The 17,803-nt window shown below is 43.1% G+C and overlaps 2 protein-coding genes across 3 annotated transcripts; one reads left to right on the top strand and one right to left on the bottom strand.

Moving 5' to 3' along the window:
• The first annotated feature begins 25 nt into the window (after positions 1–25).
• On the top strand, positions 26–8,010 carry LOC104938786 (ubiquitin-conjugating enzyme E2 L3). The gene is made up of 4 exons (XM_019278687.2): positions 26–162; positions 1,977–2,072; positions 2,167–2,353; positions 6,664–8,010. Exons 1-4 carry the CDS (start codon positions 136–138, stop codon positions 6,816–6,818), a joined length of 465 nt encoding a protein of 154 aa, XP_019134232.1. The 5' UTR covers positions 26–135; the 3' UTR covers positions 6,819–8,010.
• Positions 8,011–8,519: 509 nt separating this feature from the next.
• Positions 8,520–17,356, bottom strand: ckmt2a (creatine kinase, mitochondrial 2a (sarcomeric)). 2 transcript variants are annotated; one of them, XM_019278679.1, is made up of 10 exons: positions 17,259–17,356; positions 14,137–14,326; positions 12,660–12,858; positions 12,277–12,372; positions 11,970–12,191; positions 10,709–10,794; positions 10,233–10,356; positions 9,915–10,049; positions 9,542–9,667; positions 8,520–8,892 (listed from the first exon to the last, which is right to left on the bottom strand). In XM_019278679.1, exons 2-10 carry the CDS (start codon positions 14,283–14,285, stop codon positions 8,776–8,778), a joined length of 1,254 nt encoding a protein of 417 aa, XP_019134224.1. In that variant the 5' UTR covers positions 14,286–14,326; positions 17,259–17,356; the 3' UTR covers positions 8,520–8,775. The 2 variants fall into 2 exon arrangements, with proteins under 2 accessions (XP_019134224.1, XP_019134223.1); XM_019278678.1 differs by lacking the exon at positions 17,259–17,356 and having other exon boundaries at positions 14,137–14,367.
• Between the last annotated feature and the right edge of the window lie 447 nt (positions 17,357–17,803).

Below are 17,803 nucleotides of genomic sequence, written 5' to 3'. Positions count from 1 at the left end.
GTAGGCCGCGCTGACGCACCCGGTTGCCCGGTAACCCCCCCTCCTCCTCCCCCCTCCCTCTCCCCTCCACAGAAGTCGAGGAGCAACGGACAGAAACAGGAAGAAGACGAAGAAGACAGAAACATCGGCACCACAATGGCTTTGCGCAGGAGACTAAACAAGGTAAAACACGAATAAATCAGAACCAACCGAACCGGGCCGACACTTTAACGGGCCGCTCGGACGGACTTGTGTCGGGTGTCGTGTAGCTTACGGAGCTACGTCGACTAACCGACATAAAACGTGACCGTTAAAAGTGTAAAAAAAAAAAAATGAAAGGATAACCGACACACGAGAGGTGTAACTAGTTCCAGTCCGTCTGTCGTGACTCAGCACTTTGTTTCAACCGTTAAAAACTAACGGGCGAGCTCGTGTCGGGGTCGTGCGACATGTTCGCCGGTTACACGGTGGTTTTTAAGCGGCTTGTTTTAACGCGCTGTCACCGTCTTGGAAGGCACCGACAACATGGAGACTTTGGGGTTGGGACGTGACGTCAGGCCTCGGCTATCGCGCCGTGAATAGTCGCGATATGAACCCCGCTACAGCCTGTAATGTCGGCGATATGTGTGTTTTAACGAGCTGTGATGCGAGTGTGAGTTACTTACTTACACTTTCGCTATGACACAGTCCATTTTTGGTTTTGATTTGTTGATTTTGTCTGATCGGAATTCCCCCACGTGATCACGATAGTGACGATAACGTCAGCACTTCCTGAATTCCCCTTTAATCAGCCTGTTTGTTTGTTTTTTACAGCTCAGGTAGACGGCAAGGAAGTAGAAGCAGCTGATTTACAGCACACATTAGGAAGTGGCACAAACTCATTCAATTCAACAGTTACCTTCTGGATTAAAGGTCCAGTGTGTGAGAATATTTAACATAATATTCATAATTATGTTTCTATTAATGTAAAATCTCCTAAAAATAGAATAATTGTGTTTTTGTTGCCTTAAAATCCTGTATTTTTGTCCTATAATACAATGTTTCTCCCAGAAAATTGTCTCAATTGCAAATATTTTTTGGTATTTTCGTGTTTATTTCATGAGTTTGCACCCTCGACCTGTAACTTCTTCTCCCGGACGCTGTTTCTCTCCACAGTTACCTTGTTACTCTTTAGATCACTTCAGAGCTCTCCAGCTCTTTGTCTCGCTGCTTTATGAAGAGTCTCTTTTTTGGATCATCCTCCTGCTCTAATCCCCCCAAAAAATCCACCGGACGTGTATGCGGCTGTTCTAAGTCAATGTTTTAAACCCCACACCGGCTCCGCCGCATACTGTTGTTCTATTTTTATTTCTATTTCTAACACAGAGCACCTCGAAAAACAAATGAACTACGTAGCATATTTACACATGTAGAAGCATGTTTAGAAGCACGTAAACCAGAAAAATGACCAAATCTGAGCAGGTAAACTTCTGAAACGTGGAGTCCGACGTGACAGAGTTGTGTCTGGTCGGGTTTTGGGGTGAGACTCATGAACTCTGACAGGACATCCTGTGTCTGAAGCAGCAACATCAGTGAACCTCCACCGTGTTTGACTGCAGGGACCGATATCGACTCACAAACCTGATGAGATATTGTTAATTGTTGCTCCACTTTGACTTCAGACTGACCGGCTGTTTATTTCTGTGATGTGGTCATGTCAAGAGGAAGTTTATCATTATGACGTAATTATTATTATGTCATTCATTGATCCAGCACTAAACGCAACATTAAAGTAGCTTTTCAAGTGTTTCCAAGTCAGTGCTGTCTTCCCGCGGTCACGACACAAACATAAACTTGTAGTGTACAGTTCAGGATATTCAGACGTTTTCTGTGCCGGGCTTTGCTGCCTTGTTTCCGTCGGCTACGCGACTATTCGTCACATCACTAGTGTTCAAATGGTGCAGCACCCACCGTCAATGTTCGACAGAAGATCATTCATTTCATCCGTTTTATTTCAGGAGCTTGAAGAAATCCGCAACTGTGGGGTGAAAAATTTCCGCAACGTTCAGGTGGATGAATCGAATATTTTGAGCTGGCAGGGGCTGATTGTTCCCGTGAGTATTAAATTAATGTCACTACACGATAATAAAAAAACTTTTAATCGACAGGACGGCTGCTGAACAAACTCTCTCTTCTGTTTTCTCCCAGGACTGTCCTCCGTATGACAAAGGGGCATTTCGGATTGAGCTCAACTTCCCGGCGGAGTATCCGTTCAAACCACCGAAGGTCACCTTCAAGACAAAAATCTACCACCCCAACATCGACGAGAAGGGCCAGGTCTGCCTGCCCATCATCAGCGTCGAGAACTGGAAGCCAGCCACAAGAACCGAACAAGGTGAGGCAGCCTGTGGCCTTTTGTTCATGAAGAAACTCGTTCATCTTAGAGTTTTAATCCTTCATTCGTTCAAACTGCTACACAGCCAGAACAAGACACAGGATGTCTGCCCTGTTAGAGTGCTGTGCATGGAGCCGTAAGTGTTTGGAGGTTATTGGATTTAGCCTCTTCAAAACCAAAACTACAGAGCAAATGAAAGTGAAAGCGTTCAAGCAAACCCTTCACACACTGTTGGCATTGGCTTCTGTGCAAGATCCCGACTGCTCATCAGTTTTAGTTTCATTCAGACACCGATGGTGCAGCCTTAGGGAGTAGGGATATAACGATGCATCGTGACACGATTAAAATCGGTACAAATGCGTGACGACTCGCATCGGTTGACAGAAAAAATTAATCGCGATTCTTGGCAAATGCAAGAGAAGTAGGATATGTTCTTTTTCTTCTTTTTTTAAAATTAGAAATAGGTTATGTTGTGGCTGCAGCTTCCACTGCAACGCAACTTCAGTGAATCCCCGTGAATTCAGGGCGGTGTTGCAATTTTAACCAATCACCGCAACTTCCGCGCAGTCTGCACGGGGGATTAAACTCGGGTCAGGGACGGCCGCACGGTGCGGGAGGATCCCCTCGAGGGACCTCTCCCCGCCGGGCGCATTTCCTCCGAGGTGGTGCGCCGCGACCGGCTCTGCGTTTACAGTGCCCGGACCTCACCGTTTCCCGGGGCCGTGGACTGTCATTAAAGGGTTAATGAGCTATCATCTTAATTGTTTTTATTTTCAGTTAGCTCATACTTCAAGCTGAAAGGTAATGGTCAGATCAGAGCTTGCTGGCAGCCCTAATAAGAACACAAACTGTTTGAGAGTTTCTGTAAAGAGAGATTTTTTTCCTACAAATAAAAAGATAATTTTATTTGGTCAGAATTTGTCTGTAGCTCATTTTGAATTAAAAACAATCGTGAAAAAATCGTATCGTGAACAAAAAATCGTGAATCGAGTCGTGAGTTGAGTGTATCGTTACATCCCTAATCCCGACTGCTCATCAGTTTTAGTTTCATTCAGACACCAATGGTGCAGCCTTCAGGAGCAACTTGGGGTTCAGTATTTGCCCCAAGGACACTTCAACATGCAGACTGGGAGAGTCGGGGATCTGCCTCATGTTGCCTCAGTTGCCTGGTCGTACCTGACTCAACATCCTGATACAGGCTGTCTCTATAAATAAATAAATAGAATAAATAGATAATCTCAAAACATACAGGAAGGCTCTCCGTAATGCCAGAGCAGCCTATTACTCTTCTTTAATTGAGGAGAATAAGAACAACCACAGGTTTCTCTTCAGCACTGTAGCCAGGCTAACAGAGAATCACAGCTCTACTGAACCATCTATTCCTTTAGGTCTAAGTAGCAATGACTTCATGAGCTTCTTTAATGATAAGATTATAACTATTAGAGACAAAATCCATCACCTCTTGCCCTCAACAGACATTGATCTGCATTCTGATACAGCAAGTTCTGAAACAGCTGTAAAACCTGATATGTATTTAGACTGTTTTTCCCCCATCGACCTTCATCAAATAACTTTAATCATTTCTGCAGCTAAGCCGTCATCCTGTCTCTTAGACTCCATCCCAACCAGGTTGCTCAAGGAAATTTTACCTGTAGTTAGTAATTCGTTATTGGATATGATTAATCTGTCTTTATTATCAGGATATGTACCACAGTCCTTTAAGGTAGCTGTAATTAAACCTCTTCTTAAAAAGCCCACTCTAGACCCAGAGGTCTTAGCCAACTACAGACCGATATCAAACCTTCCCTTTCTGTCTAAGATACTTGAGAAAGCTGTAGCTAATCAGCTGTGTGACTTTCTCCATAACAATAGTCTATTTGAGGATTTTCAGTCAGGATTTAGAGTGCATCATAGCACAGAGACCGCATTAGTCAAAGTTACAAATGACCTCCTAATGGCATCAGACAAAGGACTCATCTCTGTACTTGTCCTGTTAGATCTTAGTGCTGCATTTGACACCATTGACCATCAAATTCTTTTACAGAGACTGGAACATCGAATTGGCATCAAAGGAACCGCCCTAAGCTGGTTTAAATCGTACTTTTTAGATCGATCTCAGTTTGTTCACGTCAATGATGAATCCTCCATGCAGACCAAAGTTTGTCATGGAGTCCCACAAGGTTCTGTACTTGGACCACTTCTATTCAGTTTATATATGCTTCCTTTAGGGAACATCATTAGGAATCATTCTATCAATTTTCATTGTTATGCTGACGACACCCAATTATATTTATCGATCAAGCCTGATGCAACCAATCAGTTAACTAAACTCCAAGCATGCCTTAAGGATATAAAAAGTTGGATGACCTACAATTTTTTGATGTTAAATTCAGACAAAACTGAAGTTCTTGTAATTGGACCCAAACACCTCAGAAACTCTCTTTCTAGAGACTTAGTTACTTTAGATGGGATCACCCTGGCCTCCAGCTCCACTGTAAAGAATCTTGGAGTTGTTTTTGATCAGGATTTGTCCTTTAACGTCCACATAAAACAAATTTCGAGGACTGCATTCTTCCACTTACGTAACATCGCTAAAATCAGACGCATTGTCTCTCAGGCGGATGCAGAAAAACTAGTCCACGCATTTGTTACTTCAAGGCTGGACTATTGTAACTCTTTGTTATCAGGCTGCTCCAATAAGTCTCTTAGAACTTTGCAGTTAATTCAGAATGCTGCTGCACGTGTTCTGACAGGAACCAAGATCAGAGATCACATCTCTCCCATTTTGGCTTCCTTGCATTGGCTACCTATTAAATCTAGAATAGAATTTAAAATTCTTCTCCTTACTTACAAAGCTCTTCATGGTCAGGCACCATCTTATCTAAAAGAGCTCATAATACCTTATTACCCCTCTAGAACACTGCGCTCTCAGGACGCTGGGTTCCTTGTGGTTCCTATAGTTTCCAAAAGTAGATTGGGAGCCAGAGCTTTCAGCTATCAGGCTCCTCTTCTGTGGAACAAACTACCTTTCTGGGTTCGGGAGGCAGACACGGTCAACACCTTTAAGAATAGACTTAAGACTTTCCTTTTTGATAAAGCCTATAGTTAGGGCTGGCTCAGGTCATCCCTTAGTTATGCTGCCATAGGATTACACTGCCGGGGGACCCCACCGAGGGTTATGCCAGCCAGGCACGGTATTGGTTGAAGATGCACACATCTCCCTTACCGAAAACTCTCTCTCTCTCTCTCTCTCTCTCTCTATCTCTATCTCTATCTCTATCTCTATCTCTATCTCTATCTCTATCTCTCTCTCTCTCTCTCTCTCTCTCTCTCTATCTCTCTATATCTCTCTCTCTCTCTCTCTATATATATATATATATATCCATCTCTCTCTATATATATCTCTCTATATTTCTCTATATCTCACTCTCTCTATATATATATATCTATATCTCTATATCTCTCCATATCTCTCCATATCTCTCCATCTGTGGACATGTCTCATTAATGCATGTTACTAACCAAACTTCCCCGGAGTTTCTGTGCTCTCTCGTCCAGCAGGTTCTCGTGGATCGTGGCTGCTGCTGTGATCCTGCATGACGCCCACTACATATATTATTACTGTCATTATTACTACCATATCTATTACTGTAATCATTTTTATCATTCATTATAATTCATTGTCATTTTATCAGTCATTGTACAATATGTTTGTGTTGATTTGTCCTGTACACGTGACATCCATTGCACGTCTGTCCGTCCTGGGAGAGGGATCCCTCCTCTGTGGCTCTTCCTGAGGTTTCTTCCACATTTTTTTCCCTGTTAAAAGGGTTTTTGTGGGCAAGTTTTTCCTCACTCGAACCGAGGGTCTAAGGACAGAGGGTGTCACTCCCTGTACAGATTGTAAAGCCCTCTGAGGCAAATGTACTTTGTGACTTTGGGCTATACAAATAAAATTGATTTGATTTGATTTGATTTGATATAACTCACTCCTGACGGGATGCTCACATTCAGATGATCCGCCTGGTCTTCAATCAATCCAAAAGGTTGCACGTTACCCATCTGCTCATCCACTACCTGTAGCAGCCCACGTTAAATTCAAAATCTCTAATGCTGACTACAAAGTAGTTCTTGAACGTCCTCTTATACGGACACATTACCTCCTCCAGTGAGCGACACCTGGCTCTGCCACCCTACCTTCACAGACCTCCTCCTGAAAACACTACCAACTGGACATGATTTAATATATCAAACTGTTTAAACTGCTTAAATGTAAAATAAAATATTCTCGTCTCCTCTCTCTCCTCCAGTGATCGAGAGCCTCATCCATCTGGTGACCTTCCCTCAGCCGGAGCATCCGCTGAGGGCCGACCTGGCGGAGGAATACAGTAAAGATCGCGTGAAATTCATGAAGAACGCCGAGGAGTTTACAAAGAAACACAGTGAAAAGCGACCCGTTGACTGACACTGACACTTCTTCTTTGTTGGCGTCTTTTCTTTTTTGTTTTGTTCTTTTTTTAATTTTATTTCTTACCATGACTCTCTGTTCTTATCCCCAAAACTACACAGAGATGCCCTCCTGTTCTCGCGTTCCTGCATCGTTTTAGCACTCTCCAAAAAAAAAAAAACCTCACTCCTCCATAGAGGCTTGTGTTTCTGTTTCCACTTTGCCAAAAAAAATAATAAAAAATCCAAAAAAAAAAAAAAAGCAGGACTTTTTTTGGGGTGAATATGCAGGCTCTGGCCTCTAGGTGTCACCTTCTTCTTCTTCTTCTTTTTTTTTGGGTTGTTTTGACTTTCTACTGATTTCTTTTTAGAAAAAAAGAGAGAAAATTATCAGAGGTGGCATCCTGGAAAGTAAAAATAAATATAAAATGTAAAAAAAAAACAAAAAAAAAAGTGCTGTTCTGCTTAATTAAAATGTTGAATGTTTTTCTCAGATTAATCGTTTAGCTTACTCGGACCTGTTTACAAATTATTGTTTTTTAAAAATCTTTTTATTTTCAGAAAAGTTCACAGCATCCAGCAGTGCTGTCAGTTTCCTTTCTGCTCCCACCCTCCCCTCCTTTAAGATACACTGTACTTTGTGAAATCACCTGTTGCAGGACAAAATTTAAAAAAAAAAAAAAGTTTGTTACTAACGCAGAGCTCCACATGTAAACACAGAAATTTATGAAAATGCAAATATTCATGTGTCCTTTTCAGATGTTTTTTGTATTCTTGAGATGTTTGTGGGGAGGGGAAGGTCTCTTCTGATTAAACTACTTCCACCTCTGTCAAGCCTCCCGGGACAGTACCGTTATATTGACATGAATCTACACGCACTTCCCTTTCTTTTAAAATTCAGCTGTCTCCTCTGTCACATTCAAGCACTCAGCATTAAAAAAAACAAACGAGAGAACAAGCTGATATTTTTCATACTAAGCCACACACAGAGCACTTACTGGTTTAAAGCACTTCCACCCCGCGGCCCGCCCGAAATGGTTGAATTGGCTTCTCCTCATTTAATAAATCACATTATTCCGATTATAGCTAACAAATGGTAGCACACCAGCACATTCTACGGCCGTGACACATGTAAAGGAAACACATCCAGCTGCAGGTGGAGGACAGGTGGTTGTTAATGAATAAAGATTTGCTATGGATGCTTAATCAAACCCGTTTTCTTGTGTTTATTAAATGTTCACGAGGTAATAAAAAATTTCATTTCATTTCACTAGAACCGGTGTTTAGTTTGTCCCTTCTGGGCTGCCATATAAAGATGACATCAATTATCAACATAGTTGTTGATTTATTGTTTCAATAGACGATAAATTAGTCTTTCTCAAACAAAAAGCTGTGAAGTGAAGCCAAAAACTGCAGTTCCTCAAACTTCCACTTGAGTCTCCATAAGTCCCCATGTTTCACAGCAGAAATAAACATGTTTACAGCCTGGTACAAAAAACAGTTTTGGTCTCTGTAGCTAATTTCCCCGTTCATGACAACTGTACTGAGGGTGAATTTATATACAACTCACCTGTTCACATTATATTAAGGCTTAAAGTTATGCAGGATTAAGAGCGTGGAGGCTTTGATTGACAGGTGGGTGCTGTTACAGGTGGCTTGTTTGCGCCTTTGCCCATTTTAGATGATCATTTCTCATAGATAAGTCAACAACAGCAGTCAAAGCGTTTCATAGTGTTGGCTTTATTGAAGTCGGGGTTACAGTGAAGACCTTAACTTGAGGTAGAATTCCCCCCTAAATGCAGTTCATGTCTAAGATTAGGTTACCCTAAAAGATTTGCAATCTTTGCCGGAGGAATAAAGAATAAACTCCTCTGTGGCGGTGGACAGACGTCGATCTGAGGTTCTTCCACGGGCTCAGTCGGCGAGGCAGCACCGAGCAGAGAGCTACCGACGGCGTGATGGCGAGCTTCCAGCTCTTACTTCTTAAACTGGCTGATGGGAGCTGGGACCTTGACGTCCTGTCCCTTCTCCAGCTTCTTCTCGCACTCAATCAGGTAGTTGACTCCGTCGACCAACAGCTGGACCAGCTCCACCTAAAGAAATACCACACCAGAGTTCAACCTGTGCAACCAAACAGAGGCTGAGATGGTAAAAGCTGAAATGATTCAACTAAAGGGATAGTTGGGGATATTTGAAGTTGGGTTGCATGAGTGTACTGTAGTGGTAGTATCCACTTAAAGAACAGCCAAGCTAAAAGAATCAATATCAACCTGTACATTATATTTAAAGTATTTTCAGCACTCTCCAACGGGAAACTGAAGCTGCTATACAAGACTTTATTGACAAAAAAACGTAATTTTACCTCACAGACCACATTGCTGGTCTATCGCTGCCTCAATCTGCAGCAACTAACATTAGTTTGTATCCGAATTTAAGTGTAAAAGTCACACAATAATCCTCGATTCAGTCCAAATCCGGTGCTGTAGCGTCCAGTGGTTTGGCCGCGGTTGAGCGACACAGACAGTGAATGAGAGTGAGGGAGCACTGGCATCGAGAAAGCCGGCGAGTCAGCGAAATAAGATATTTTCTGATTCATAGCGGTAGCACAAATAAACCAACCCTCACCGCACTGAATAACAGTTTTTGTCAATGAAGTCTGGAGGATTTGAAGAGCAATATAAACGCTTTGTCTACAACCTCACTTCAAATAACCCGAACTATCCCTTTAAGTTACAGACTCACCTCAGATTTGCCCAGACGGTCGTTGTTGGAAATGTCAAAGGTGTCTCCGGTAGCAGCAGTGTCGACGCCTCCTGTTCCTCTTTTCTGCAGCCGCAGGTTGTCGAGGATTTTGGAGAAACGTGGGTCCTACGGAGTGATTTCAAACACGTATATATACACTCGGTAATCTCCTAAAGCAGCTGGTCGCTGTAGTTTTCATCAAACATTACTCAAACAGACTAAATGGAGCATTTGCTGGGGACTATTTTAAGCGGTGGATTAATCCACATTTGGTGTGTGTGTTCATGCTAATAAATAAACTTGACACTCAGGATGTTTTCTGTTGAGTTGTACCTGTCATAGAGTGATTTTAATGTGTGTGTGTGTGTGTTACCTTGCTGAGTTTTGGCAGGCGTACGTGCACGCCGGCCCTGAGGCCGGTGCCCAGGTTGGAGGGGCATGTGAGGATGTAGCCCAGACGCTCATTCCACATGAATTCCCAGCCTCTCTCCTGGATCAGGTGCTCCACCTACCGGACGTCACAACATAGGAACAGACAAAACTATAGTGTGTGCACGAACATGTGGGTACGCTTAAGGGTCGTGGATTGAAAATATGGTTGAACCTTGGAAGAAAAACAGTGGATCTCCAAAGGCATTAGGGTTCATCTTCTAGGGACCAATGTCTAAAGTGTGTGCTCATTTCATTGTACCTGTTTGAGTCCGTTGCAGAACCTCTCGAACACTCTCTTCATGTTGCCTCCCTTCTCCATGGAGATGACTCTGGTGTGGTCCTCCTCATTCACCCAGATCAGGAAGGTCTTCTCATTGTTGTGCCTGAGGAGAACCAGCCAAAGGAACTAAATAAGAGAGCTCTCCAGATGAAAAACACTCCTTTCATTAGCGGAGATGACTCATGTTCATAAAGGACCTGATTTTTAAAGCTACTTTGATATTCATGTGAGACTCGTGCATTTCTAACGGACAAAAAAAACACACCAAAGGAAACAGAAACAATTTCCTGTTGGCATTTTGTTCCACCAGCATGCGTCAAAGACAGATTCTTCTATCGAGCTTCACAGGATGCTGAATATTAAACACATCGCCGACCATGGAGCAGGATGTGGAAGTTAAGAGTCTAAATGTTCACACAGCAGACACATGCAAGAAGAGCTGAACAAGACCCTACCAGATGCCTCTGGCGTCTGGCCAGTCTCTGGCCATAAAGGCGCATGTCAACAAGGGAGAAACAGGCTTGTCAAACAAGAAGTGGTCCTAAAAGGTGGGATGGGGCGAAGGGAGGTGGAGGCAGGTAGAAAACACAGATAGGAAGATGTTAAAGAGGAGAAGAAGGATGTCTTTGATCATTAGAGAGGAAACCCCTGTATTTTACTTTGGTGGAGAGGAGAGATGAAAAGTTTAGGCAGGACTCTAGGATATCTGGGATCTGACCTAAACTGTGTCGGCCTTACCAGATCCCCCTGGAATCAGGCCAGTCCCGGGCCATGAAGGCCGAGGTGAGTAATGGAGACACGGGCTTGTCAAAGAGGAAGTGATCCTGACGTGACGCAGCATGGAATAATCACAACAGGAAGGTCAATAAAAGTGAACCTGGATAATGCATCGATGTCTCCAAGCGATGTACTCGACAAAGCTGTGATACGAGAGTCAGGACAGGCCGAAATATCGTGACTTTTGGCGATAGATAGACATGAGTTTCATGGTTAAACCATTTCTGCATGCCTGGGGGTTCCCTGATTTCTTTGTTTCTATTTTGTATCTATATATAGTTTACATGTTGAAGTGCTATGGATGAATTAAAAGTGTTGGCGAGTCACGCTTTACCAATGTGTTGAACAACATCATGTATATTTATGTATATTTGAACTGGCTGTCTTGTATCATATGTACCTTCCTTATCAGTTCCCCTAATACAACTTCTAAACCCTTTCTACGTTTGTAATTAATGTTTTCTGTTAGAAATTTGAGCTGAAATAACTCCAGTGTTTAGACTGACTGTGTATTCGTAAAGTTTACTATAAACGTACTGCTAAACAACGCTGTTACTGCTTCAAGGGACGTCTTTCTGTCATTTCCAGGACTTCCGAAATTTGGATGGAAAGAGAATAATGAGTAAATCATTGTTTTTGAAATTTCTGAAATCAGTTCATTGAAACTCTAGATTCTCGTTGGCCTTTCTGATATTAATCCTGATTTCACATATCATGTGTTGTGGTGTTCCCTTGTTTGAGCACCCAGGTTTCATTCAGTCCGTCTCAGGTCGAGCCACGCACCATCAAATTTTTCATCTGCCAAGATGACGGCAGCCGGAGCCACCGAGCTCTACTGCATCCATGTTTTATACAGTCAATGATAAAATCCTAAAATTAAACTATTCAAGAAGTAAAAAACATTCTTTGTTTCTACATATGAGACAAAATGAATCTCACATCAATCAGCTGCTGCTGCTCCTTCTCCGTCATATCTCCCAGGCTGTAGTAGCGTCCGGCCAGGTCTCCTTCCAGGCCGGCCAGGGCCATTACCACCACCCGCTCCACCTCACGACGCTCAGCCCTCGAACAGGCCGGTGGGAGGCTCAGCCCGCGGATACTGCGTCCAGTCCGGACACGGGACGACAGAACGTACTTCTCGTCAAACACGCCGTTGGTTATCTGGAGGACGAGGAGGAAAAATATAGCTTTATATATGTAGGGACAGCAGGTGGATGGAGGGATGTTGCATGAGGTAGGTGAACACCTTGGAGGCATCCAGGTCAGTCGGGTGTGTCATGGTTCTGGGGTCATAGCCGTTGTGCCTGTCTTTGATGATGGGGTCAAAGAGGTCGGCAAACACCTGGAGGGAACATCAGACAAAGTGAAAAGGTGTTTTCAAGGATGTTGATGGGGGATCACCCAACAAAAACACACAAAGAAGATTAATGGGCTTTAAATCAATCGAGTCTTGTCTTTTGGTTTCCCATTCAGGCTGCAAACAACCCCAAAAACTTCCAAGGTCATCGCTCTGAACAACATAACATTTTATATCTTGAGTTTGGACACTTTTCAGAGATATTTTAATCAGTAAATACAACTGAAACTGTAAAAGTGAATAGCACAACTTCAACCTTTGACCTCTCTTACCTCGTAGCTCTCCTCATCACCAGCCACGCAGCCCACCGTCTTGATGAAAGGGTGTCCGGGGTTGTCGACTCCAGTTTGGATGCACTGGTCCAGGGTCCAGTTGTTGGGGGTGAGCTTGTCCCTCAGTCTGGCATAAATGGCTGGAGTCAGAGCCGTGGCCATGCAGTTGTTGTGTTTCCTCAGGTCAGGAAAGTCGGAGCTGCAGGAGAGGAAGAAGTGGAAAGCGTGTTTGCACTGCCAACTAGTGGTGACAATGATCACCTATAGTCATCAAGTATCTGGACCAACACTGGCACAAAGTTTTCAGTATTTTCAGGTATTCTTCATGGTCTTTTAGAGTTTGTCATTTCTTGATAAACCATAAAATGTTGTTGGGGTATAGCGTGTACTAATTTTACATCCAATGAAACGCTTTGGACGCACCCGGAGCAGAGCGCTTCCTGTTTGATCCAGTCTATGAGTGATTGTGAGGGCTGCTACAATCATCTATGAGCCGGGCCTCGCTGATTACTATACAAAAGCACAACTGTAGAACTTCATTCAGTGATTTTGGTGAACCTGGATCAGATTTTATACACAATATATTTGCTGCAGGGAATAACATTTCACTCCCGAGGTGATTTGGGGTAGCTAACCGAAATGACTCAGGGTGCCAAGAGCCAAACCCAGCAAGAAAACCACCTCAGTAGGCTACTGTACTCCCTGCCAGACCGGCCACCGCTGGTCTCAAAGGTTCTGTTTGTTTACTGGAAGAAAGTCTAATTACTTGCTAAATATTTGCCAAATATTTGCAACAAGTCCCTCCAAATCTCAAACATGTAAAAATTAAGAAGCTGCTTTCTGTTTCACACTGACTTTAAGTCTTTACAGCTCTGCTTTGGAGTGTTTCTGGTTTTTTAGGCTTTAATAAACTTGATTTTTTTTGGCTTACTTGGCACACATCCACAGTCACTGCTCACGACTCTCTGAGAGTAAAGTGTGTGTGAGAGGGAGAGTGAGTCAAAGGTAACGTCGGTGAAACCAGAGAGTGTCAGCGATACCGCCGGATGGTGCCAAAGTGGCTGCCGTTGACCTCCCATGCTCTTTCATACTCTCAGATGTTCACTAAGGCGAGCGTACGTGGTCACGACTGATCCTCAAAGCGTCTGTTCGTTTGACGCCGTAGGAGACTTTTAAACTTTACGAACTGACTCTACTGATGTCACCTTCCAGTTGTTTCTGTTGTGGAAGCGCAAAGCAGTCATGAGTCATTCGTCTGAAATGTGCAAGCCAGTGTGAAGCACGTAGTCAGTTTCCGTGTTGTTAGGGCGGGTGATTATAGAGCTCCACTGACTCATCAAGGTCATCCTGCATCCACCGCACTCACAAAACACCCTGTGCATTCCACATCTCCATCTTTAGTATTCATGAAATCAACCAATCAGTTTGCCTTCCTCTTGTGATATGCTGTATCTGTGCGGCGTTGATGTCTTCTTACCTGGGAGGATAGAGCTTCTTCTTCACGTCAGCAACCAGAGAGTTGTTTTCGTTCAACAGGAAGCCGGTCGCCATCGTTCCGGCGCCCAAGCCGGCCAACAGGACGGCCGTGTTGCGCCTGGAGATCAGGCGTGTGAAAGAGCTCGCCATCTTTCTGGTAGTTTGGAAAACGTTTGTCAGAAGCAAAAGAGCTGGAGAGGAAAATAAGAAAAGGACTTACTTAGACTTACAGAGTAGATATCTGTTGTACTCAACACTAACTTTGTTAAAGTTCTTCACATTCATACCTGTGTAGTTATTAGCCGATTCATCCAGTCATATAAATACAGGTTAATACATTAATACGTTATTACAGTGCTGCCATTCAAACACTTCTCACTATTATGGCCGGTCGCCCCAAGTGCATGACAAAATCAATTCATTTCAATGGAGTTCAATGGATTTACCCTCCATGATGGCTCCATGTTGGCCACCTCGGACTGTTGGAATGAAGTGAAGTTCACCTTTTTTAACTTTGACCTGTTAAACTGACCAATCTCTTGAAGTCGGTGATTAAAAATGTATTTTAAATAACGGAGAATCGTAAAAAGTCAAAAATTAGCAAACGGGATCCATTAGCTGCTTTAATAACTGCTCCATAAAAGAGGATTGGTTTGTGTAGTCGGTATGTTGGTTTCTATGGGGTAGTTATTTGTTGTTTTTTTTAATTTCATTACATTGCTGTAAATATGAAACTATTTTCTAGTTAGCAGTTAACTGGGAGAGCTTCTTTCCTTCTTTACTCATAGACGTTACGTGCTATATTTTTGGTATTTATTGTTGTATTTACACAGTTAGCTTTGCTAAATGTTAGAATAAAATGTTTTATATTCGTATTGTGTGACCTGTAAGTTGTGTTGCCAACTCATCACCCTGGTTTCTATAGATCCATAGAGCAGAAGTCCACCTCTATCAGTTGATTGAAACAGGATGTGTAGAACAGAGGGCTACTCTGATTATCAGCCGGTTGAAACCAGAAGGACAAGATACCGTCAGGGTCAAAAAGTCAAACCCCCCTAAAAGTTCAGTATGCAGTTAGTCATGTGAGGCGTACTGTAAGATAGATGTCTCAGATCGCTGACTAGCTACAACTGAACATCGAAGGGGGAGTTTAGGTTTTCCTGGCTGAAGACGATTGGACCAGCCTGTGCACCAACAAGGGAGAGCCGAGTTTAAACCAGGGCCGCTCCCCAACAGTTTTTGGACCAATGAGATAGGCACACGTATTATATAACTTTGTGTAAATTCTAAGTTAGGCACTCTCTTTTTGGAAGTTGGTTGCAGCTAACTGCTTGCAGACTGCGATTTGCTGAACAAAGGAGGTCCATGTACATGTAATATTTTGGTGTCCTGATGCTAAATAAATACTTGTACTAAGGAATAATTCGGCTATAGAATTCCTCTATGCAAATCAACGAACGCGCAAATGCAAACACTAACTAAGCAGAGTAAAGTGGATAACCGGCTACTTTGTCCAAGATGTCCCCATTGGACTGTTGGAGGTTTATTTTGTTTGTTAAATTCAGTGTTTTGTAGCTTTTTCATTACTCTCATTGACGCCACAAGCTTTTTAGTTCCCATTTGTAGTCCATGCAGTTAAGTTTTAAGCAGGCTTTGGTTGCAACAGTCAGTTATCTGCGCTCATATTCTCACGTTGCTACTCAGACAAGTCTTGGCTTGGATATCCGTCATCGTCAGACGGTAGCCGACGGGTTCAGAGATTGACACACCTGCAGCTTTAACGACCCACCGCCACACGTTTTTGTTTAATGCAGTAATGAGCTTAAGGTAGAAGGGGACGTGGCAGATGCTCTTAGCCTCTTAGCGTTATCACCGAGTCTCCCACCTATACAGGACGGCAGGTTTCATATGTCCACTAATGCTTCTCTAACGAACAGGTACCCAGAGAACTCTTGATGTCTTAAGTTCTTATCCAACACGTGCATTCGATAATGTCAAAATGCTGAATGAAATTGTAACTGGAGGGTCACGTTCTAGCTTGTCCTTCACAGAGGGTAGGTACTGTCCATGTGAGTGTCTTAATATAGAGGGACGCCGTGAAGACATCCTGTTAATCCTGATTCAAAGAAAAGATGGCTGTCACCTGCACTGCACTAAACTGATAATTGAGGATTCACTCGATAAATCACAGGATTTTTTATCAACTGCATTTACCCCCACTGACTCCTTTTCCCTCTCACTCTGCGGAGGTTAATGGAAACTAGACTTTGGGTCAGTGGTGACATTATTTATAGATCACCGGAGGGCAGTTGTGCTGCCAGGATCCAGTGCCAAGAAACAAACCATCTCTGGCTGACCATGCAGTGGCATTCTGAACTCGGTCACAAGACCGGGACCTTCATGAGGCCAAGTCAGCAGGACAGAGGGATGGAAACCGGGGCGAAGGCTGGTAAAGAACATGGACCAGCAGATCAAGAGACAGAAAAGCTGAAGTTCAGACATCCATGTGCTCTGGCCTACTAAAGCCTCCACTGCTAACTTGACACTGTGGATCACATGGTCTTACGGATTACCACAAAAACCCACTGCAGACTTCGGATCAGCCTACCAACGTGACCTTTTACCTCTGAAGGAGTACATGCAGGACGTAGGAACAGCTTCGTCCTCTCCAGAGGACACGGGAGAGTTAACACCTCCTCCGATATTTTAAATAAAACTTTAGGTAAGATGTAAAAAATGTATGTTTTCACACCTGCTGCACGGAGAGATTTCTAACTGCAAATCTTTCATTTATCTAAATTCATACATCTTGTTACAGTCAATCTTTTCTCACTCTTTGTCATATTTGCTCAGCTGTACATCACCTTGAAGTCATCATCACATCCCGCCTCTAGCTTCAACTAACTATTCCTATTAGGAACTTCATGACTTTTGAAGCATGCACTCTCTGGTCACCTGCCTCAGATTAGCTTTAAAAGTCAAAAACATACAAAATCAAGATGGTATATAGCCTGTATCTTCTTTAAAATTGGATCTACACATGGTTTTATAAACATTTTTAGAGGTATGCATGAGCTAATGGTGCATTTCTACAAGAGAAATAAGAAAAGAAAGGTACAGTACCTGTAGAAAAGCTGCTCTGCCTTCTTGGTGAAGGTCTTGGTGAAGAGCTTTTCACTCTCCTCTCACAGGGGGCTCCACCCCCTCATGTGGGATTAAAAAACCGAGGGCCAATCGTAAGTTCAGGAGGAAACCAATGGAGGGCCACCGACATGAGCTACAAGAGCACAGACCGCTCATGTTGAGCCATGATTAACCATGACCACCAAGGCTCCGATATCACTGTCCAGTTTGACCTTGATATTTTCAACTGCAGCCACACATGATCTCTTCCTTGTGCTCTAATACTCTCACAGCAACTTAGGCAAGCATGCAAATAGAAATAAATGAAAAAAAAAACACATTTTGACATCACGTTAAAGACGTGATGAAAGGTAAAGGTAAATAAAAAAACAGGTTCTTGTCAACATCCCATCACTGGCATTGCAGTTACATTAAACTTACATTGTGTGATTCAGAAATTATTGCAGATACTTGCAACTGGCATTAGCTGATGGCTCCCCATTCATTGCCAACTCTAAACCTCCAACAGACTGAAAGCCCATTTG

This window comes from Larimichthys crocea, chromosome IX, assembly GCF_000972845.2.
Source record: "Larimichthys crocea isolate SSNF chromosome IX, L_crocea_2.0, whole genome shotgun sequence".
Taxonomy (NCBI): Eukaryota; Metazoa; Chordata; class Actinopteri; family Sciaenidae; genus Larimichthys; species Larimichthys crocea.
Note: the sequence above shows the minus strand (reverse complement) of the source record. Positions and strands in the feature narration are given on the sequence as shown.

Excerpts from the sequence above, each read along its gene's own strand:
- LOC104938786 (XM_019278687.2), top strand. The coding sequence starts at position 136 with ATGGCTTTGCGCAGGAGACTAAACAAG. Across the intron at positions 163-1,976 it reads TGCGCAGGAGACTAAACAAG|GAGCTTGAAGAAATCCGCAA; the intron begins GTAAAACACGAA and ends GTTTTATTTCAG. Across the intron at positions 2,354-6,663 it reads AGCCACAAGAACCGAACAAG|TGATCGAGAGCCTCATCCAT; the intron begins GTGAGGCAGCCT and ends TCTCTCCTCCAG.
- ckmt2a (XM_019278679.1), bottom strand. The coding sequence starts at position 14,285 with ATGGCGAGCTCTTTCACACGCCTGATCTCCAGGCGCAACACGGCCGTC. Across the intron at positions 12,192-12,276 it reads CTGACCTGGATGCCTCCAAG|ATAACCAACGGCGTGTTTGA; the intron begins GTGTTCACCTAC and ends CTCGTCCTCCAG. Across the intron at positions 10,357-10,708 it reads CCAGACGCCAGAGGCATCTG|GCACAACAATGAGAAGACCT; the intron begins GTAGGGTCTTGT and ends GGTTCTCCTCAG.